General features: G+C 41.8%; 1 protein-coding gene across 1 annotated transcript; it reads right to left on the reverse strand.

Moving 5' to 3' along the window:
- Positions 1-21,822: 21,822 nt before the first annotated feature.
- Positions 21,823-22,533, reverse strand: LOC139756981 (L-threonine 3-dehydrogenase-like). The gene has a single exon (XM_071676924.1). It carries the CDS (start codon positions 22,528-22,530, stop codon positions 22,030-22,032), a length of 501 nt encoding a protein of 166 aa, XP_071533025.1. The 5' UTR covers positions 22,531-22,533; the 3' UTR covers positions 21,823-22,029.
- Between the last annotated feature and the right edge of the window lie 266 nt (positions 22,534-22,799).

A 22,799-nucleotide genomic window follows, 5' to 3' on the forward strand; every position in this document is an offset into this window, starting at 1 on the left:
CATAAAATATCTTACAAATTTGTAACACAGCACTTTGAATTAGATATTGCAAGACTACCTTAACATATTCTAAATGTCTTGTGTATCCTTAACTTGAAACATGTATGTTTATAACTTATATAACGATGTGTGTGTGTGTGTGTGTGTGTGTGTGTGTGTGTGTGTGTGTGTGTGTGTGTGTGTGTGTGTGTTTGTGTGTGTCTTCTTCAGCGCATGAAAAACAGCCTTATTGCCCCCACCATCCCTGATGTGGGGGGAGGGGCACCTCAATCCTTCACAAAACCTTAATACTTGATTTTGCCTCTTAAAGACCCCTAGAGGCCTGTAACGACCCCAGGAGCCTCCTAAGTTGCTCGTTATGATTCCCTAGAGGACGATTAGATGTTGTTATGGCTCATTCGCCTCTGTGGGGCCTCCCGCGCCCTTTGTTCTCACATAAGCGCAGGGTGAAGGTGGACGTGCACTCAGGTACTCCTATGTGTGTGTGTGAGGGATGTAGCTGGGACCATTTGGTGGGTGGCTATGGGTGGGTGGTAAAAGATGAGACGAGTGTCTAGATGTTAAGGGGAGGTAAGTACGTAGGTATCAAGAGGGCGTGATATGTTAGGAGCGTGGGGAAGTGAAGGTGATACAGGGGTTCTTGCTGGGAAGGGGTGAGAGAAATATAGGTAGGAGGGTGAGCTGGGGATGAGATATGTGGAGTTGGGTACTATAGGAAACAGGGGAGATAAGAGAGAAGAGGGGAGTAGGTAAGATAAATGAGAATCGGGTGAGTATAGTATAGTATATACATATATATATATATATATATATATATATATATATATATATATATATATATATATATATATATATATATATATATATATATATATATAGTCGTAGAAAGCGACTAGAGGGGACGGGAGCGGGGGGGCCAGAAATCCTCCCCTCCTTGTATTAACTTTCTAAAATGGGAAACAGAAGGAGTCACGCGGGGAGTGCTCATCCTCCTCGAAGGCTCAGAGTGGGGTGCCTAAATGTGTGTGGATGTAACCAAGATGTGAAAAAAGGAGAGATAGGTAGTATGTTTGAGGAAAGGAACCTGGATGTTTTGGCTCTGAGTGAAACGAAGCTCAAGGGTAAAGGGTAAGAGTGGTTTGGCAATATCTGGGGAGTAAAGTCAGGGGTTAGTGAGAGGACAAGAGCAAGGGAAGGAGTAGCAATACTCCTGAAACAGGAGTTGTGGGAGTATGTGATAGAATGTAAGAAAGTAAATTCTCGATTAATATGGGTAAAACTGAAAGTTGATGGAGAGAGGTGGGTGATTATTGGTGCATATGCACCCGGGCATGAGAAGAAAGATCATGAGAGGCAAGTGTTTTGGGAGCATCTGAATGAGTGTGTTAGTGGTTTTGATGCACGAGACCGGGTTATAGTGATGGGTGATTTGAATGCAAAGGTGAGTATTGTGGCAGTTGAGGGAATAATTGGTATACATGGGGTGTTCAGTGTTGTAAATGGAAATGGTGAAGAGCTTGTAGATTTATGTGCTGAAAAAGGACTGATGATTGGGAATACCTGGTTTAAAAAGCGAGATATACATAAGTATACTTATGTAAGTAGGAGAGATGGCCAGAGAGCGTTATTGGATTACGTGTTAATTGACAGGCGTGCGAAAGAGAGACTTTTGGATGTTAATGTGCTGAGAGGTGCAACTGGAGGGATGTCTGATCATTATCTTGTGGAGGCTAAGGTGAAGATTTGTATGGGTTTTCAGAAAAGAAGAGTGAATGTTGGGGTGAAGAGGGTGGTGAGAGTAAGTGAGCTTGGGAAGGAGACCTGTGTGAGGAAGTACCAGGAGAGACTGAGTACAGAATGGAAAAAGGTGAGAACAATGGAAGTAAGGGGAGTGGGGGAGGAATGGGATGTATTTAGGGAATCAGTGATGGATTGCGCAAAAGATGCTTGTGGCATGAGAAGAGTGGGAGGTGGGTTGATTAGAAAGGGTAGTGAGTGGTGGGATGAAGAAGTAAGAGTATTAGTGAAAGAGAAGAGAGAAGCATTTGGACGATTTTTGCAGGGAAAAAATGCAATTGAGTGGGAGATGTATAAAAGAAAGAGACAGGAGGTCAAGAGAAAGGTGCAAGAGGTGAAAAAAAGGGCAAATGAAAGTTGGGGTGAGAGAGTATCATTAAATTTTAGGGAGAATAAAAAGATGTTCTGGAAGGAGGTAAATAAAGTGAGTAAGACAAGGGAGCAAATGGGAACTTCAGTGAAGGGCGCAAATGGGGAGGTGATAACAAGTAGTGGTGATGTGAGAAGGAGATGGAGTGAGTATTTTGAAGGTTTGTTGAATGTGTTTGATGATAGAGTGGCAGATATAGGGTGTTTTGTCGAGGTGGTGTGAAAGTGAGAGGGTTAGGGAAAATGATTTGGTAAACAGAGAAGAGGTAGTGAAAGCTTTGCGGAAGATGAAAGCCGGCAAGGCAGCAGGTTTGGATGGTATTGCAGTGGAATCTATTAAAAAAGGGGGTGACTGTATTGTTGAGTGGTTGGTAAGGTTATTTAATGTATGTATGACTCATGGTGAGGTGCCTGAGGATTGGCGGAATGCGTGCATAGTGCCATTGTACAAAGGCAAAGGGAATAAGAGTGAGTGCTCAAATTACAGAGGTATAAGTTTGTTGAGTATTCCTGGTAAATTATATGGGAGGGAGTTGATTGAGAGGGTGAAGGCATGTACAGAGCATCAGATTGAGGAAGAGCAGTGTGGTTTCAGAAGTGGTAGAGGATGTGTGGATCAGGTGTTTACTTTGAAGAATGTATGTGAGAAATACTTAGAAAAGCAAATGGATTTGTATGTAGCATTTATGGATCTGGAGAAGGCATATGATAGAGTTGATAGAGATGCTCTGTGGAAGGTATTAAGAATATATGGTGTGGGAGGCAAGTTGTTAGAAGCAGTGAAAAGTTTTTATCGAGGATGTAAGGCATGTGTACGTGTAGGAAGAGAGGAAAGTGATTGGTTCTCAGTGAATGTAGGTTTGCGGCAGGGGTGTGTGATGTCTCCATTGTTGTTTAATTTGTTTATGGATGGGGTTGTTAGGGGGGTAAATGCAAGAGTTTTGGAAAGAGGGGCAAGTATGAAGTCTGTTCGGGATGAGAGAGCTTGGGAAGTGAGTCAGTTGTTGTTCGCTGATGATACAGCGCTGGTGGCTGATTCATGTGAGAAACTGCAGAAGCTGGTGACTGAGTTTGGTAAAGTGTGTGGAAGAAGAAAGTTAAGAGTAAATGTGAATAAGAGCAAGGTTATTAGGTACAGTAGGGTTGAGGGTCAAGTCAATTGGGAGGTGAGTTTGAATGGAGAAAAACTGGAGGAAGTGAAGTGTTTTAGATATCTGGGAGTGGATCTGGCAGCGGATGGAACCATGGAAGCGGAAGTGGATCATAGGGTGGGGGAGGGGGCGAAAATTCTGGGGGCCTTGAAGAATGTGTGGAAGTCGAGAACATTATCTCGGAAAGCAAAAATGGGTATGTTTGAAGGAATAGTGGTTCCAACAATGTTGTATGGTTGCGAGGCGTGGGCTATGGATAGAGTTGTGCGCAGGAGGATGGATGTGCTGGAAATGAGATGTTTTAGGACAATGTGTGGTGTGAGGTGGTTTGATCGAGTGAGTAACGTAAGGGTAAGAGAGATGTGTGGAAATAAAAAGAGCGTGGTTGAGAGAGCAGAAGAGGGTGTTTTGAAGTGGTTTGGGCACATGGAGAGAATGAGTGAGGAAAGATTGACCAAGAGGATATATGTGTCGGAGGTGGAGGGAATGAGGAGAAGAGGGAGACCAAATTGGAGGTGGAAAGATGGAGTGAAGAAGATTTTGTGTGATCGGGGCCTGAATATGCAGGAGGGTGAAAGGAAGGCAAGGAATAGAGTGAATTGGAGCGATGTGGTATACCGGGGTTGACGTGCTGTCAGTGGATTGAATCAAGGCATGTGAAGCGTCTGGGGTAAACCATGGAAAGCTGTGTAGGTATGTATATTTGCGTGTGTGGATGTATGTATATACATGTGTATGGGGGGGGGTTGGGTTGGGCCATTTCTTTCGTCTGTTTCCTTGCGCTACCTCGCAAACGCGGGAGACAGCGACAAAGTATAATAAAAAAGATAAAAATATAAAAAATATATATATATATATATATATATATATATATATATATATATATATATATATATATATTTATATATATATATATATATATATATACATATATATATATATATAAATATATATATATATGTATATATATATATATATATATATATATATATATATATATATATATATATATATATATATATATATATATATATATATATATATATATATCCCTTTGGATAGGGGAGAAAGAATACTTCCCACGTATTCCCTGCGTGTCGTAGAAGGCGACTAAAAGGGAAGGGAGCGGGAGGCTGGAAATCCTCCCTTCATTTTTTTTTTTTTTCCAAAAGAAGAAACAGAGAAAGGGGCCAGGTGAGGATATTCTCTCAAAGGCCCAGTCCTCATCCTCTTTCTTAACGCTACCTCGCTAATGCGGGAAATGGCGATTAGTATAAAAAAAAAAAAATATATATATATATATATATATATATATATATATATATATATATATATATATATATATATATATATATATATATATGGATCAGGTGTTTGCTTTGAAGAATGTATGTGAGAAATACTTAGAAAAGCAAATGGATTTGTATGTAGCATTTATGGATCTGGAGAAGGCATATGATAGAGTTGATAGAGATGCTCTGTGGAAGGTATTAAGAATATATGGTGTGGGAGGAAAGTTGTTAGAAGCAGTGAAAAGTTTTTATCGAAGATGTAAGGCATGTGTACGTGTAGGAAGAGAGGAAAGTGATTGGTTCTCAGTGAATGTAGGTTTGCGGCAGGGGTGTGTGATGTCTCCATGGTTGTTTAATTTGTTTATGGATGGGGTTGTTAGGGGGGTAAATGCAAGAGTTTTGGAAAGAGGGGCAAGTATGAAGTCTGTTGGGGATGAGAGAGCTTGGGAAGTGAGTCAGTTGTTGTTCGCTGATGATACAGCGCTGGTGGCTGATTCATGTGAGAAACTGCAGAAGCTGGTGACTGAGTTTGGTAAAGTGTGTGGAAGAAGAAAGTTAAGAGTAAATGTGAATAAGAGCAAGGTTATTAGGTACAGTAGGGTTGAGGGTCAAGTCAATTGGGAGCTGAGTTTGAATGGAGAAAAAAATGGAGGAAGTGAAGTGTTTTAGATATCTGGGAGTGGATCTGGCAGCGGATGGAACCATGGAAGCGGAAGTGGATCATAGGGTGGGGGAGGGGGCGAAAATTCTGGGAGCCTTGAAGAATGTGTGGAAGTCGAGAACATTATCTCGGAAAGCAAAAATGGGTATGTTTGAAGGAATAGTGGTTCCAACAATGTTGTATGGTTGCGAGGCGTGGGCTATGGATAGAGTTGTGCGCAGGAGGATGAATGTGCTGGAAATGAGATGTTTGAGGACAATGTGTGGTATGAGATGGTTTGATCGAGTGAGTAACGTAAGGGTAAGAGAGATGTGTGGAAATAAAAAGAGCGTGGTTGAGAGAGCAGAAGAGGGTGTTTTGAAGTGGTTTGGGCACATGGAGAGAATGAGTGAGGAAAGATTGACCAAGAGGATATATGTGTCGGAGGTGGAGGGAACGAGGAGAAGAGGGAGACCAAATTGGAGGTGGAAAGATGGAGTGAAAACGATTTTGTGTGATCGGGGCCTGAATATGCAGGAGGGTGAAAGGAGGGCAAGGAATAGAGTGAATTGGAGCGATGTGGTATACCGGGGTTGACGTGCTGTCAGTGGATTGAATCAAGGCATGTGAAGCGTCTGGGGTAAACCATGGAAAGCTGTGTAGGTATGTATATTTGCGTGTGTGGATGTATGTATATACATGTGTATGGGGGGGGGGGGTTGGGCCATTTCTTTCGTCTGTCTCCTTGCGCTACCTCGCAAACGCGGGAAACAGCGACAAAGCAAAAAAAAAAAAAAAATATATATATGTATCTATATTCACGAATATATAGCACATGAACGCTCACATTCAAAGGACACATAATACCCTCCAACAGCCAGGACTCGAACCCAGGACCTTTGCGTGGTAGTCAGGAACGCTAACCGCGCGGCTATTATCGCCCCTGATAAGGAAATGACTATTCGATTACAAGTAATCGAATATCCTTCGTTTCACATCCACTACCACGCAAAGGTCCTCGGCGCGTGTCCCCGGATGTGGAAGTTGGAGGGTCATTATGTGATATATATATATATATATATATATATATATATATATATTTTTTTTTTTTTTTTTTTTTTTTGCTTTGTCGCTGTCTCCCGCGTTTGCGAGGTAGCGCAAGGAAACAGACGAAAGAAATGGCCCAACCCAACCCCATACACATGTATATACATACGTCCACACACGCAAATATACACACCTACACAGCTTTCCATGGTTTACCCCAGACCCTTCACATGCCTTGATTCAATCCACTGACAGCACGTCAACCCCGGTATACTACATCGCTCCAATTCACTCTATTCCTTACCCTCCTTTCACCCTCCTGCATGTTCAGGCCCCGATCACACAAAATCTTTTTCACTCCATCTTTCCACCTCCAATTTGGTCTCCCTCTTCTCCTTGCTCCCTCCACCTCCGACAAATATATCCTCTTGGTCAATCTTTCCTCACTCATTCTCTACATGTGCCCAAACCATTTCAAAACACCCTCTTCTGCTCTCTCAACCACGCTCTTTTTATTTCCACACATCTCTCTTACCCTTACGTTACTTACTCGATCAAACCACCTCACACCACATATTGTCCTCAAACATCTCATTTCCAGCACATCCATCCTCCTGCGCACAACTCTATCCATAGCCCACGCCTCGCAACCATACAACATTGTTGGAACCACTATTCCTTCAAACATAGGCATTTTTGCTTTCCGAGATAATGTTCTCGACTTCCACACATTCTTCAAGGCTCCCAGAATTTTCGCTGAAAAAATGCAATTGAGTGGGAGATGTATAAAAGAAAGAGACAGGAGGTCAAGAGAAAGGTGCAAGAGGTGAAAAAAAGGGCAAATGAAAGTTGGGGTGAGAGAGTATCATTAAATTTTAGGGAGAATAAAAAGATGTTCTGGAAGGAGGTAAATAAAGTGCGTAAGACAAGGGAGGGAGCAAATGGGAACTTCAGTGAAGGGCGCAAATGGGGAGGTGATAACAAGTAGTGGTGATGTGAGAAGGAGATGGAGTGAGTATTTTGAAGGTTTGTTGAATGTGTTTGATGATAGAGTGGCAGATATAGGGTGTTTTGGTCGAGGTGGTGTACAAAGTGAGAGGGTTAGGGAAAATGATTTGGTAAACAGAGAAGAGGTAGTAAAAGCTTTGCGGAAGATGAAAGTCGGCAAGGCAGCAGGTTTGGATGGTATTGCAGTGGAATTTATTAAAAAAGGGGGTGACTGTATTGTTGACTGGTTGGAAAGGTTATTTAATGTATGTATGACTCATGGTGAGGTGCCTGAGGATTGGCGGAATGAGTGCATAGTGCCATTGTACAAAGGCAAAGGGGATAAGAGTGAGTGCTCAAATTACAGAGGAATAGTTTGTTGAGTATTCCTGGTAAATTATATGGGAGGGTATTGATTGAGAGGGTGAAGGCATGTACAGAGGATCAGATTGGGGAAGAGCAGTGTGGTTTCAGAAGTGGTAGAGGATGTGTGGATCAGGTGTTTGCTTTGAAGAATGTATGTGAAAAATACTTACAAAAGCAAATGGATTTGTATGTAGCATTTATGGATCTGGAGAAGGCATATGATAGAGTTGATAGAGATGCTCTGTGGAAGGTATTAAGAATATATGGTGTGGGAGGCAAGTTGTTAGAAGCAGTGAAAAGTTTTTATCGAGGATGTAAGGCATGTGTACGTGTAGGAAGAGAGGAAAGTGATTGGTTCTCAGTGAATGTAGGTTTGCGGCAGGGGTGTGTGATGTCTCCATGGTTGTTTAATTTGTTTATGGATGGGGTTGTTAGGGAGGTGAATGCAAGAGTTTTGGAAAGAGGGGCAAGTATGAAGTCTGTTGGGGATGAGAGAGCTTGGGAAGTGAGTCAGTTGTTGTTCGCTGATGATACAGCGCTGGTGGCTGATTCATGTGAGAAACTGCAGAAGCTGGTGACTGAGTTTGGTAAAGTGTGTGGAAGAAGAAAGTTAAGAGTAAATGTGAATAAGAGCAAGGTTATTAGGTACAGTAGGGTTGAGGGTCAAGTCAATTGGGAGGTGAGTTTGAATGGAGAAAAACTGGAGGAAGTGAAGTGTTTTAGATATCTGGGAGTGGATCTGGCAGCGGATGGAACCATGGAAGCGGAAGTGGATCATAGGGTGGGGGAGGGGGCGAAAATTCTGGGGGCCTTGAAGAATGTGTGGAAGTCGAGAACATTATCTCGGAAAGCAAAAATGGGTATGTTTGAAGGAATAGTGGTTCCAACAATGTTGTATGGTTGCAAGGCGTGGGCTATGGATAGAGTTGTGCGCAGGAGGATGGATGTGCTGGAAATGAGATGTTTGAGGACAATGTGTGGTGTGAGGTGGTTTGATCGAGTGAGTAACGTAAGGGTAAGAGAGAAGTGTGGAAATAAAAAGAGTGTGGTTGAGTTTTCCCTGCAAAAATCGTCCAAATGCTTCTCTCTTCCTTTTCACTAATACTCTTACTTCTTCATCCCACCACTCACTACCCTTTCTAATCAACCCACCTCCCACTCTTCTCATGCCACAAGCATCTTTTGCGCAATCCATCACTGATTCCCTAAATACATCCCATTCCTCCCCCACTCCCCTTACTTCCATTGTTCTCACCTTTTTCCATTCTGTACTCAGTCTCTCCTGGTACTTCCTCACACAGGTCTCCTTCCCAAGCTCACTTACTCTCACCACCCTCTTCACCCCAACATTCACTCTTCTTTTCTGGAAACCCATACAAATCTTCACCTTAGCCTCCAAGGGATAATGATCAGACATCCCTCCAGGTGCACCTCTCAGCACATTAACATCCAAAAGTCTCTCTTTCGCACGCCTGTCAATTAACACGTAATCCAATAACGCTCTCTGGCCATCTCTCCTACTTACATAAGTATACTTATGTATATCTCGCTTTTTAAACCAGGTATTCCCAATCATCAGTCCTTTTTCAGCACATAAATCTACAAGCTCTTCACCATTTCCATTTACAACACTGAACACCCCATGTATACCAATTATTCCCTCAACTGCCACATTACTCACCTTAGCATTCAAATCACCCATCACTATAACCCGGTCTCGTGCATCAAAACCACTAACACACTCATTCAGATGCTCCCAAAACACTTGCCTCTCATGATCTTTCTTCTCATGCCCAGGTGCATATGAACCAATAATCACCCACCTCTCTCCATCAACTTTCAGTTTTACCCATATTAATCGAGAATTTACTTTCTTACATTCTATCACATACTCCCACAACTCCTGTTTCAGGAGTATTGCTACTCCTTCCCTTGCTCTTGTCCTCTCACTAACCCCTGACTTTACTCCCCAGACATTCCCAAACCACTCTTCTCCTTTACCTTTTATATATTTTATATATTTATATATTTTACCTTTTATATATTTTGCTTTGTCGCTGTCTCACGCGTTAGCGAGGTAGCTCAAAGAAACAGACGAAAGAATGGCCCAACCCACCCACATACACATGTATATACATACACGTCCACACACACAAATATGCATACCTATACATCTCAATGTACACACATATATATATATATATATATATATATATATATATATATATATATATATATATATATATATATATATATATATATATATATATACACACAGACATATACATATATACACATGTACATAATTCATACTGTCTGTTTTTATTTATTCCTATCGCCACCCCGCCACACATGGAATAACAACCCCCTCCCCCCTCATGTGTGCGAGGTAAAGCTAGGAAGCGACAACAAAGGCCCCATTCGTTCACACTCAGTCTCTAGCCGTCATGTAATAATGCACCGAAACCACAGCTCCCTTTCCACATCCAGGCCCCACACAACTTTCCATGGTTTATCCCAGACGCTTCACATGCCCTTGTTCAATCCATTGACAGCACGTCGACCCCGGTATACCACATCGTTCCAATTCACTCTATTCCTTGCACGCCTTTCACCCTCCTGCATGTTCAGGCCCCGATCACTCAAAATCTTTTTCACTCCATCTTTCCACCTCCAAATTGGTCTCCCACTTTTCCTCGTTCCCTCCACCTCCGACACATATATCCTCTTGGTCAATCTTTCCTCACTCATTCTCTCCATGTGACCGAACCATTTCAAAACACCCTCTTCTGCTCTCTCAACAACGATCTTCTTATTTCCACACATCTCTCTTACCCTTACATTACTTACCCGATCAAACCACCTCACACCACATATTGTCCTCAAACATCTCATTTCCAGCACATCCACCCTCCTGTGCACAACTCTATCCATAGCCCACGCCTCGCAACCTTACAACATTGTTGGAACCACTATTCCTTCAAACATAGCCATTTTTGCTTTCCGAGATAATGCTCTCGACTTCCAAAGATTCTTCAAGGCTCCCAGAATTTTCGCCCCCTCCCCCACCGTATGATTCACTTCCGCTTCCATAGTTCCATCCGCTGCCAAATCCGCTCCCAGTTATCTAAAACACTTTACTTCCTCCAGTTTTTCTCCATTCAAACTTTCCTCCCAATTGACTTGACCCTCAACCCTACTGTACCTAATAACCTTGCTCTTATTCACATTTACTCTCAACTTTCTTCTTTCACACACTTTACCAAACTCAGTCACCAGCTTCTGCAGTTTCTCACATGAATCACCCACAAACGCTGTATCATCAGCGAACAACAACAGACTCACTTCCCAAGCTCTCTCATCCACAGCAGACTGCATACTTGCCCCCCTTTCCAAAACTCATGCATTCACCTCCCTAACAACCCCATCCATAAACAAATTAAACAACAATGGAGACATCACACACTCCTGCCGCAAACCTACATTCACTAAGAACCAATCACTTTCCTCTCTTCCTACACGTACACATGCCTTACATCCTCGATAAAAACTTTTCACAGCTTCTAACAACTTGCATCCCACACCATATATTCTAAATACCTTCCACAGATCATCTCTATCAACTCTATCACATGCCTTCTCCAGATCCATAAATGCTTAATGCAAATCAATTTGCTTTTCTATGTATTCCTCACATACATTCTTCAAAGCAAACACCTGATCCACACATCCTCTACCACTTCTGAAACCACACTGCTCTTCCCCAGTCTGATACTCTGTACATGCCTTCACCCTCTCAATCAATACCCTCCCATATAATTTCCCAGGAATACTCAACAAACTTATACCTCTGTAATTTGAGCACTCACTCTTATCCCCTTTGCCTTTGTACAATGGCACTATGCAAGCATTCCGCCAATCTTCAGGCACCTCATCATGAATCATACATACATTAGATAACCTTACCAACCAGTCAACAATACAGTCACCCCCTTTTTTAATAAATTCCACTGCAATACCATCCAAACCTGCTGCCTTGCCGGCTTTCATCTTCCGCAAAGCTTTTACTACCTCTTCTATGTTTACCAAATCATTTTCCCTAACCCTCTCACTTTGCACACCACCTCGCCCAAAACACCCTGCATCAGCCACTCTATCATCAAACACATTAAACAAATCTTAAAAATACTCATTCCATCTCCTTCTCACATCACCACTACTTGTTATCACCTCCCCATTAGCCCCCTTCACTGAAGTTCCCATTTGCTCTCTTGTCTTACGCACTTTATTTACCTCCTTCCAAAACATCTTTTTATTTTCCCTGAAATTTAATGATAATCTCTCACCCCAACTCTCATTTGCCCTCTTTTTCACCTCTTGCACCTTTCTCTTGTCCTCCTGCCTCTTTCTTTTATACATCTCCAACTCAATTGCATTTTTTTCCTGCAAAAATCGTCCAAATGCATCTCTCTTCTCTTTCACTAATAATCTTACTTCTTCATCCCACCACCCACTTCCCTTTCTAATCAACCCACCTCCCACGCTTCTCATGCCACAAGCATCTTTTGCGCAAGCCATCACCGCTTCCCTAAATACATCCCAGTCCTCCCCCACTCCCCATATCTTCTTTGTTCTCACATTTTTCCATTCTGTACTCAGTCTCGCCTGGTACTTCCTCATACAAGTCTCATTCCCGGGCTCACTTATTCTCACCACTCTCTTCACCCCAACATTCTCTCTTCTTTTCTGAAAACCCATACAAATCTTCACCTTCGCCTCCACAAGATAATGATCAGACATCGCTCCAGTTGCACCTCTCAACACATTAACATCCAAAAGTCTCTCCTTCGCGCGCCTATCAATTAACACGTAGTCCAATAACGCTTTCTGGCCATCTCTCCAACTTACATATGTATACTTATGTATATCTCGCTTTGTAAACCAGGTATTCCCAATCACCAGTACTTTTTCAGCACATAAATCTACAAGCTCTTCACCATTTCCATTTACAACACTGAACTCCCCATGTATACCAATTATTCCCTCAACTGCCACATTACTCACCTTTGCATTCAAATCACCCATCACTACAACCCGGTCTCGTGCATCAAAAGCACTAACACACTCACTCAGCTGCTCCCAAAACACTTGCCTCTCATGATCTTTCTTCTCATGCCCAGGTGCATATGCACCAATAATCACCCATCTCTCTCCATCAACTTTCAGTTTTACCTATATCAATCTAGAATTTACTTTCTTACACTCTATCACATACTCCCACAACTCCTGTTTCAGGACTAGTGCTTCTCCTTCCCTTGCTCTTGTCCTCTCACTAACCCCTGACTTTACTCCCAAGACATTGCCAAACCACTCTTCCCGTTTACCCTCGAGCTTCATTTCACTTAGAGCCAAAACATCCAGGTTTCTTTCCTCAAACTTACTACCTATCTCTCCTTTTTTCTCATCTTGGTTACATCCACCCACATTTAAACAAACCAATCTGAGCCTTCGAGGACGATGAGCACTCCCCGCGTGACTCCTTCTTCTGTTTCCCCTTTGAAAAGTCAAAATATATATATATATATATATATATATTTTTTTTTTTTTTTTTTTTTTTTTTTTTTTTTTTATACTTTGTCGCTGTCTCCCGCGTTTGCGAGGTAGCGCAAGGAAACAGACGAAAGAAATGGCCCAACCCCCCCCCCCATACACATGTACATACACACGTCCACACACACAAATATACATACCTACACAGCTTTCCATGGTTTACCCCGGACGCTTCACATGCCTTGATTCAATCCACTGACAGCACGTCAACCCCTGTATACCACATCGCTCCAATTCACTCTATTCCTTGCCCTCCTTTCACCCTCCTGCATGTTCAGGCCCCGATCACACAAAATCTTTTTCACTCCATCTTTCCACCTCCAATTTGGTCTCCCTCTTCTCCTCGTTCCCTCCACCTCCGACACATATATCCTCTTGGTCAATCTTTCCTCACTCATTCTCTCCATGTGCCCAAACCATTTTAAAACACCCTCTTCTGCTCTCTCAACCACGCTCTTTTTATTTCCACACATCTCTCTTACCCTTACGTTGCTTACTCGATCAAACCACCTCACACCACACATTGTCCTCAAACATCTCATTTCCAGCACATCCATCCTCCTGCGCACAACTCTATCCATAGCCCACGCCTCGCAACCATACAACATTGTTGGAACTACTATTCCTTCAAACATACCCATTTTTGCTTTCCGGGATAATGTTCTCGACTTCCACACATTTTTCAAGGCTCCCAAAATTTTCGCCCCCTCCCCCACCCTATGATCCACTTCCGCTTCCATGGTTCCATCCGCTGACAGATCCACTCCAAGATATCTAAAACACTTCACTTCCTCCAGTTTTTCACCATTCAAACTCACCTCCCAATTGACTTGACCCTCAACCCTACTGTACCTAATAACCTTGCTCTTATTCACATTTACTCTTAACTTTCTTCTTCCACACACTTTACCAAACTCCGTCACCAGCTTCTGCAGTTTCTCACATGAATCCGCCACCAGCGCTGTATCATCAGCGAACAACAACTGACTCACTTCCCAAGCTCTCTCATCCCCAACAGACTTCATACTTGCCCCTCTTTCCAAGACTCTTGCATTTACCTCCCTAACAACCCCATCCATAAACAAATTAAACAACCATGGAGACATCACACACCCCTGCCGCAAACCTACATTCACTGAGAACCAATCACTTTCCTCTCTTCCTACACGTACACATGCCTTACATCCTCGATAAAAACTTTTCACTGTTTCTAACAACTTGCCTCCCACACCATATATTCTTAATACCTTCCACAGAGCATCTCTATCAACTCTATCATATGCCTTCTCCAGATCCATAAATGCTACATACAAATCCATTTGCTTTTCTAAGTATTTCTCACATACATTCTTCAAAGCAAACACCTGATCCACACATCCTCTACCACTTCTGAAACCACACTGCTCTTCCCCAATCTGATGCTCTGTACATGCCTTCACCCTCTCAATCAATACCCTCCCATATAATTTACCAGGAATACTCAACAAACTTATACCTCTGTAATTTGAGCACTCACTCTTATCCCCTTTGCCTTTGTACAATGGCACTATGCACGCATTCCGCCAATCCTCAGGCACCTCACCATGAGTCATACATACATTAAATAACCTTACCAACCAGTCAACAATATATATATATATATATATATATATATATATATATATATATATATATATATATATATATATATATATAAATATATATATATATATATATATATATATATATATATATATATATATATATATATATATATATATATATATATATATAAATATTGTGTAGGACAATCACGTGTTCACCAAATGGCGTCCTAGCTACGTGTCTTAGTTGTATATCAGCTGACTTGTATTTCTTTCTTGTATCTCCTATGATAATGCGATCATTACACGAAAGTGCACTTGGGAATTATCGTGTTTCATTTTTTCCCGTGGACTCATAGAAATATATATATATATATATATATATATATATATATATATATATATATATATATATATATATATATATATATGTATATTTTTTTTTTTTTTTTTTTGCTTTATCGCTGTCTCCCGCGTTTGCGAGGAAGCGCAAGGAAACAGACGAAAGAAATGGCCCAACCCACCCCCATACACATGTATATACACACGTCCACACACGCAAATATACATACCTACACAGCTTTCTATGGTTTACCCCAGACGCTTCACATGCCCTGATTCAATCCACTGACAGCACGTCAACCCCGGTATACCACATCGATCCAGTTCACTCTATTCCTTGCCCTCCTTTCACCCTCCTGCATGTTCAGGCCCCGATCACACAAAATCTTTTTCACTCTATCTTTCCACCTCCAATTTGGTCTCCCAATTCTCCTCGTTCCCTCCACCTCCGACACATATATCCTCTTGGTCAATCTTTCCTCACTCATTATCTCCATGTGCCCAAACCATTTCAAAACACCCTCCTCTGCTCTCTCAACCACGCTCTTTTTATTTACACACATCTCTCTTACCCTTACGTTACTTACTCGATCAAACCATCTCACACCACATATTATCCTCAAACATCTCATTTCCAGCACATCCATCCTCCTGCGCACAACTCTATCCATAGGCCACGCCTCGCAACCATACAATATTGTTGGAACCACTATTCCTTCAAACATACCCATTTTTGCTTTCCGGGATAATGAGCTCGACTTCCACACATTCTTCAAGGCTCCCTCCCCCACCCTATGATCCACTTCCATGGTTCCATCCCCTGCCAAATCCACTCCCAGACATCTAAAACACTTTACTTCCTCCAGTTTTTCTCCATTCAAACTCACCTCCCAATTGACTTGACCCTCAACCCTACTGTACCTAATAACCTTGCTCTTATTCACATTTACTCTTAACTCCCTTCTTTCACACACTTTACCAAACTCAGTCACCAGCTTCTGCAGTTTCTCACATAAATCAGCCACCAGCGCTGTATTATCAGCGAAGAACAACTGACTAACTTCCCAAGCTCTCTCATCCCCAACAGACTTCATACTTGCCCCTCTTTCCAAAACTCATGCATTTACCTCCCTAAAACCCCATCCAGAAACAAATTAAACAACCATGGAAACATCACACACCCCTGCCGCAAACCTACATTCACTGAGAACCAATCACTTTCCTCTCTTCCTACACGTACACATGCCTTACATCCTCGATAAAAACTTTTCACTGCTTCTAACAACTTAACTCCCTCACCATATATTCTTAATACCTTCCACAGAGCATCTCTATCAACTCTATCATATGCCTTCTCCAGATCCATAAATGCTACATACAAATCCATTTCCTTTTCTAAGTATTTCTCATATACATTCTTCAAAGCAAACACCTGATAAACACATCCTCTACCACTTCTGAAACCACACTGCTCTTCCCCAATCTGATGCTCCGTACATGCCTTCACCCTCTCAATCAATACCCTCCTATATAATTTACCAGGAATACTGATCAAACTTATACCTCTGTAATTTCAGCACTCACTCTTATCCCCTTTGCCTTTGTACAATGGCACTATGCACGCATTCCGCCAATCCTCAGGCACCTCACCATGAGTCATACATACATTAAATAACCTTACCAACCAGTCAACAATACAGTCACCCCCTTTTTTAATAAATTTCACTGCAATACCATCCAAACCTGCTGCTTTGCCGGCTTTCATCTCCCGCAAAGCATTTACTACCTCTTCTCTGTTTACCAAATCATTTTCCCTAACTCACTTTGCACACCACCTCGACCAAAACACCCTATATCTGCCACTCTATCATCAAACACATTCAACAAACCTTCAAAATAATCACTCCATCTCCTTCTCACATCACCACTACTTGTTATCCCCTCCCCATTTGCGCCCTTCACTGAAGTTCCCATTTGCTCCCTTGTCTTACGCACTTTATTTACCTCCTTCCAGAACATCTTTTTATTCTCCCTAAAATTTAATGATACTCTCCCACCCCAACTCTCATTTGCCCTCTTATTCACCTCATGCACCTTTCTCTTGACCTCCTGTCTCTTTCTTTTATACATTTCCCACTCAATTGCATTTTTTCCCTGCAAAAATCGTCCAAATGCCTTTCTCTTCTCTTTCACTAATAATCTTATTTCTTCATCCCACCACTCACTACCCTTTCCAATGAACCTACCTCCCACTCTTCTCATGCCACAAGCATCTTTTGCGCATTCCATCACTGATTCCCTAAATACATCCCATTCCTCCACCACTCCCCTTACTTCCATTGTTCTCACCTTTTTCCATTCTGTACTCAGTCTCTCCTGGTACTTCCTCACACAAGTCACCTTCCCAAGCTCACTTTCTCTCACCACCCTCTTCACCCCAACATTCATTCTTCTTTTCTGAAAACCCATACAAATCTTCACCTTAGCCTCCAAAAGATAATGATCAGACATCCCTCCATTTGCACCTCTCAGCACATTAACATCCAAAAGTCTCTCTTTCGCGCGCCTGTCAATTAACACGTAATCCAATAACGCTCTCTGGCCATCTCTCCTACTTACATACGTATACTTATGTATATCTCGCTTTTTAAACCAGGTATTCCCAATCACCAGTCCTTTTTCAGCACATAAATCTACAAGCTCTTCACCATTTCCATTTACAACACTGAACACCCCATGTATACCAATTATTCCCTCAACTGCCACATTACTCACCTTTGCATTGAAATCACCCATCACAATAACCTGGTCTCGTGCATCTAAACCACTAACACACTCAATCAGCTGCTCCCAAAACACCTGCCTCTCATGATCTTTCTTCTCATGCCCAAGTGCATATGCACCAATAATCAGATGGAGAGAGATGGGTGATTATTGGTGCATATGCACCTGGGCATGAGAAGAAAGATCATGAGAGGCAAGTGTTTTGGGAGCAGTTGAACGAGTGTGTTAGTGGTTTTGATGCACAAGACCGGGTTTTAGTGATGGGGGATTTGAATGCAAATGTGAGTAATGTGGCAATTGAGGGAATAATTGGTATACATGGAGTGTTCAGTGTGTTAAATGGAAATGGTGAAGAGCTTGTAGATTTATGTGCTGAAAAAGGACTGATGATTGGGAATAGCTGGTCTATAAAGCGAGATATACATAAGTATACGTATGTAAGTAGAAGAGATGGCCAGAGAGCGTTATTGGATTACGTGTTAATTGATAGACGGACGAAAGAGACTTTTGGATGTTAATGTACTGAGAGGTGCAACTAGAGGGATGTCCGATCATTATCTTCTGGAGGCGAAGGTGAAGATTTGTGGGGGTTTTCAGAAAAGAAGAGAGAATGTTGGGGTGAAGAGAGTGGTGAGAGTAAGTGAGCTTGGGAAGGAGACTTGTGTGAGGAAGTACCAGGAGAGACTGAGTACCGAATGGAAAAAGGTGAGAACAAAGGAGGTAAGGGGAGTGGGGGAGGAATGGGATGTATTTAGGGAAGCAGTGATGGTTTGCGCAAAAGATGCTTGTGGCATGGGAAGCGTGGGAGGTGGGTTGATTAGAAAAGGTAGTGAGTGGTAGGATGAAGAAGTAAGATTATTAGTGAAAGAGAAGAGAGAGGCATTTGGACAATTTTTGCAGCGAAAAAATGGAAATGAGTGGGAGAGGTATAAAAGAAAGAGGCAGGAGGTCAAGAGAAAGGTGCAAGAGGTGAAAAAGAGGGCAAATGAGAGTTGGGGTGAGAGAGTATCATTAAATTTCAGGGAGAATAAAAAGATGTTATGGAAGGAGGTAAATAAAGTGCGTAAGACAAGAGAGCAAATGGGAACTTCATTGAATGGGCCAATGGGGAGATGATAACAAGTAGTGGTGATGTGAGAAGGATGGAGTAAGCATTTTGAAGGTTTGTTGAATGTGTTTGATGATAGAGTGGCAGATATAGGGTGTTTTGGTCGAGGTGGTGTGCAAAGTGAGAGGATTAGGGAAAATGATTTGGTAAATTGAGAAGAGGTAGGAAAAGCTTTACGGAAGATGAAAGCCGGCAAGGCAGCAGGTTTGGATGTTATTGCAGTGGAATTTATTAAAAAAGGGGGTGACTGTATTGTTGACTGGTTGGTAAGGTTATTTAATGTATGTATGATTCATGGCGAGGTGCTTGAGGATTTGCGGAATGCTTGCATAGTGCCATTGTACAAAGGCAAAGGGGATAAGAGTGAGTGCTCAAATTACAGAGGTATAAGTTTGTTGAGTATTCCTGGTAAATTATATAGGAGGGTATTGATTGAGAGGGTGAAGGCATGTACAAGAGTATCAGATTGGGGAAGAGCAGTGTGGTTTCAGAAGTGGTAGAGCATGTGTGGATCAGGTGTTTGCTTTGAAGAATGTATTTGAGGAATACTTAGAAAAACAAATGGATTTGTATGTAGCATTTGTGGATCAGGAAAAGGCATATGATAGAGTTGATAGAGGTGCTCTGTGGAAGGTTTTAAGAATATATGGTGTGGGAGGAAAGTTGTTAGAAGCAGTGAAAAGTTTTTATCGAGGATGTAAGGCATGTGTACGTATAGGAAGAGAGGAAAGTGATTGGTTCTCAGTGAATGTAGGTTTGCGGCAGGGGTGTGTGATGTCTCCATGGTTGTTTAATTTGTTTCTGGATGGGGTTGTTAGGGAGGTGAATGCAAGAGTTTTGGAGAGAGGGGCAAGTATGCAGTCTTTTCTGGATGAGAGAGCTTGGGAAGTGAGTCAGTTGTTGTTCGCTGATGATACAGCGCTGGTGGCTGATTCATGTAAGAAACTGCAGAAGCTGGTGACTGAGTTTGGTAAAGTGTGTGAAAGAAGAAAGTTAAGAGTAAATGTGAATAAGAGCAAGGTAGGGTAGGGTAGAGTAGGGTTGAGGGTCAAGTCATTTGGAAGGAAGTTTGAATGGAGAAAAACTGTAGGAAGTAAAGTGTTTTAGATATCTGGGAGTGTATATGGCAGCGGATGGAACCACGGAAGCGGAAGTGAATCATACGGTGGGGGAGGGGGCGAAAATTCTGGGAGCCTTGAAGAATCTTTGGAAGTCGAGAACATTATCTCGGAAAGCAAAAATGGGTATGATTGAAGGAATAGTGGTTCCAACAATGTTGTATGATTGCGAGGCGTGGCCTATGGATAGAGTTGTGCATAGGAGGGTGGATGTGCTGGAAATGAGATGTTTGAGGACAATATGTGGCGTGAGGTGGTTTGATCGAGTAAGTAATGTAAGGGTAAGAGAGATGTGTGGAAATAAAAATAGTGTGTTTGAGAGAGCAGAATAGGGTGTTTTGAAATGGTTTGGTCAGATGAAGAGAATGAGTGAGGAAAGATTGACCAAGAGGATATATGTGTCAGAGGTGGAGGGAACGAGGAGAAGTGGGAGACCAAATTGGAGGTGGAAAGATGGAGTGAAAAAGATTTTGAGTGATCGGGGCCTGAACATGCAGGAGGGTGAAAGGCGTGCAAGGAATAGAGTGAATTGGAACGATATCGTATACCGGGGTCGACCTGCTGTCAATGGATTGAACCAGGGCATGTGAAGCGTCTGGGGTAAACCATGGAAAGTTGTGTGGGGCCTGGATGTTGAAAGGGAGCTGTGGTTTCGGTGCATTATTACATGACAGCTAGAGACTGAGTGTGAACAAATGGGGCCTTTGGTGTCTTTTCTTAGCGCTACATAGCAAACATGAGGGGGGAGGGGGTTGTTATTCCATGTGTGGCGAGGTGGCGATAGGAACAAATAAAGGCAGACAGTATGAGTTATGTACATGTGTATATATGTATATGTCTGTGTGTGTATATATATGTGTACATTGAGATGTATAGGTATGTATATTTGTGTGTGTGGACGTGTATGTATACACATGTGTATGTGGGCCGGTTGGGCCATTTCTGTCGTCAGTTTCCTTGCGCTACCTCGCAAACGCGGGAGACAGCGACAAAAAAAATAATAATATATATATATATATATATATATATATATATATATATATATATATATATATATATATATATATATATATATATATATATATATATATATATATTTCTTTCTTTCTTTCAAACTATTCGCCATTTCCCGCGTTAGCGAGGTAGCGTTAAGAACAGAGAACTAGGCCTTTGAGGGAATATCCTCACCTGGCCCCCTTCTCTGTTCCTTCTTTTGGAAAATTGAAAAAAAAAAGAAAAAAAGAAAAAAAAAATAATGAGAGGGGAGGATTTCCAGCCCCCTGCTCCCTCCCCTTTTAGTCGCCTTCTACGACATGCAGGGAATACGTGGGAAGTATTCTTTCTCCCCTATCCCTTGGGATAATATGTATATATATATATATATATATATATATATATATATATATATATATATATATATATATATATATATATATATATATATATATTTATATATATATATATATATATATATGTATATATATAAAACCAATATTATGGCTGTCTTAATGACACAGGACAACTGGCAAGTCTTGTTTGTGGACACCCAAAAGACTTGACCATCTGGGTAACAAAAGTGACACAACTAACAACATTTAATAAAGATGGACATCAGTTTAGTCATCAGGGGAACTAAGGAGATAAGATTAGCAACTCTTACATGTAAAAGGTTACAACTGGTAACTCTGATACAAAAAATCACCAGTTTTGGCTGTCCAGGTAACTGGAGAGTGTTGTATTATCGCTTCTATGGCCATCAAGTGATTAATCGGAAAAATCTGGAGACTTTCACGTGGCTAACCACCATGAATGGTAATCAAAGAACACAAGCTTCACTACTGTTGTGGATTTATTACCACACGGAAGAACTGGCCTGATCGGGCAACCTCCACTGCATTCCTGAAGTCAGAGAGTGGGTAAGAGGGTCCCAGGAGAGTGTCGAAGGGGTAGCTTTCATGATGGCGGTTGAGAAAGGACACCGCTTCCTTCAGGTGCTGAGCAGTGTAATTGTGAACACCGACAACAGTAAGGCACTTGAGTATGATGGCTTGAGCTGTGATGTCCATGTGAGAGTCTGGGTGGACAAGGCCCACCAAGACATAAGTTCCACCATTCCTCAGCGCCCTCATGCCTTGAGGCAAAACCTGTTTGTTGCCAGACACTTCGAAAATTGCATCAACACTGTTACTGTCTATGAGTCCTTCCTCTTGGTCATCATGGACAGGCGTAGCACCAAACTTTGTCACGCTCCCTAAGTTCGACCATTTCACATCGACACAGAACGCCTTCTTGTAGCCTGCCTCCTTCAGGAGGGCCACTGCATACATGCCTAGCATCCCCGCGCCCTCTCCATCACGTGATAAGACTGATGATATATATATATATATATATATATATATATATATATATATATATATATATATATATATATATATATATATATATATATATATATATACAGCTAAGTGCAATTTTGACTACATAAATAATGATAAAGAATGATCTTTTCTGATCATTGCAAGGAAAATACCAATTTGCTGTTTTCAGATTCGAGTTTTGCCACTCGCTAATGGAGCAGGTAAATCTTTCGTGCTCAGCTGGAGCA

The sequence above is a fragment of the Panulirus ornatus genome, chromosome 24, assembly GCF_036320965.1.
Source record: "Panulirus ornatus isolate Po-2019 chromosome 24, ASM3632096v1, whole genome shotgun sequence".
Classification (NCBI taxonomy): Eukaryota; Metazoa; Arthropoda; class Malacostraca; order Decapoda; family Palinuridae; genus Panulirus; species Panulirus ornatus.

Excerpts from the sequence above, each read along its gene's own strand:
- LOC139756981 (XM_071676924.1), bottom strand. The coding sequence starts at position 22,530 with ATGCTAGGCATGTATGCAGTGGCCCTCCTGAAGGAGGCAGGCTACAAG.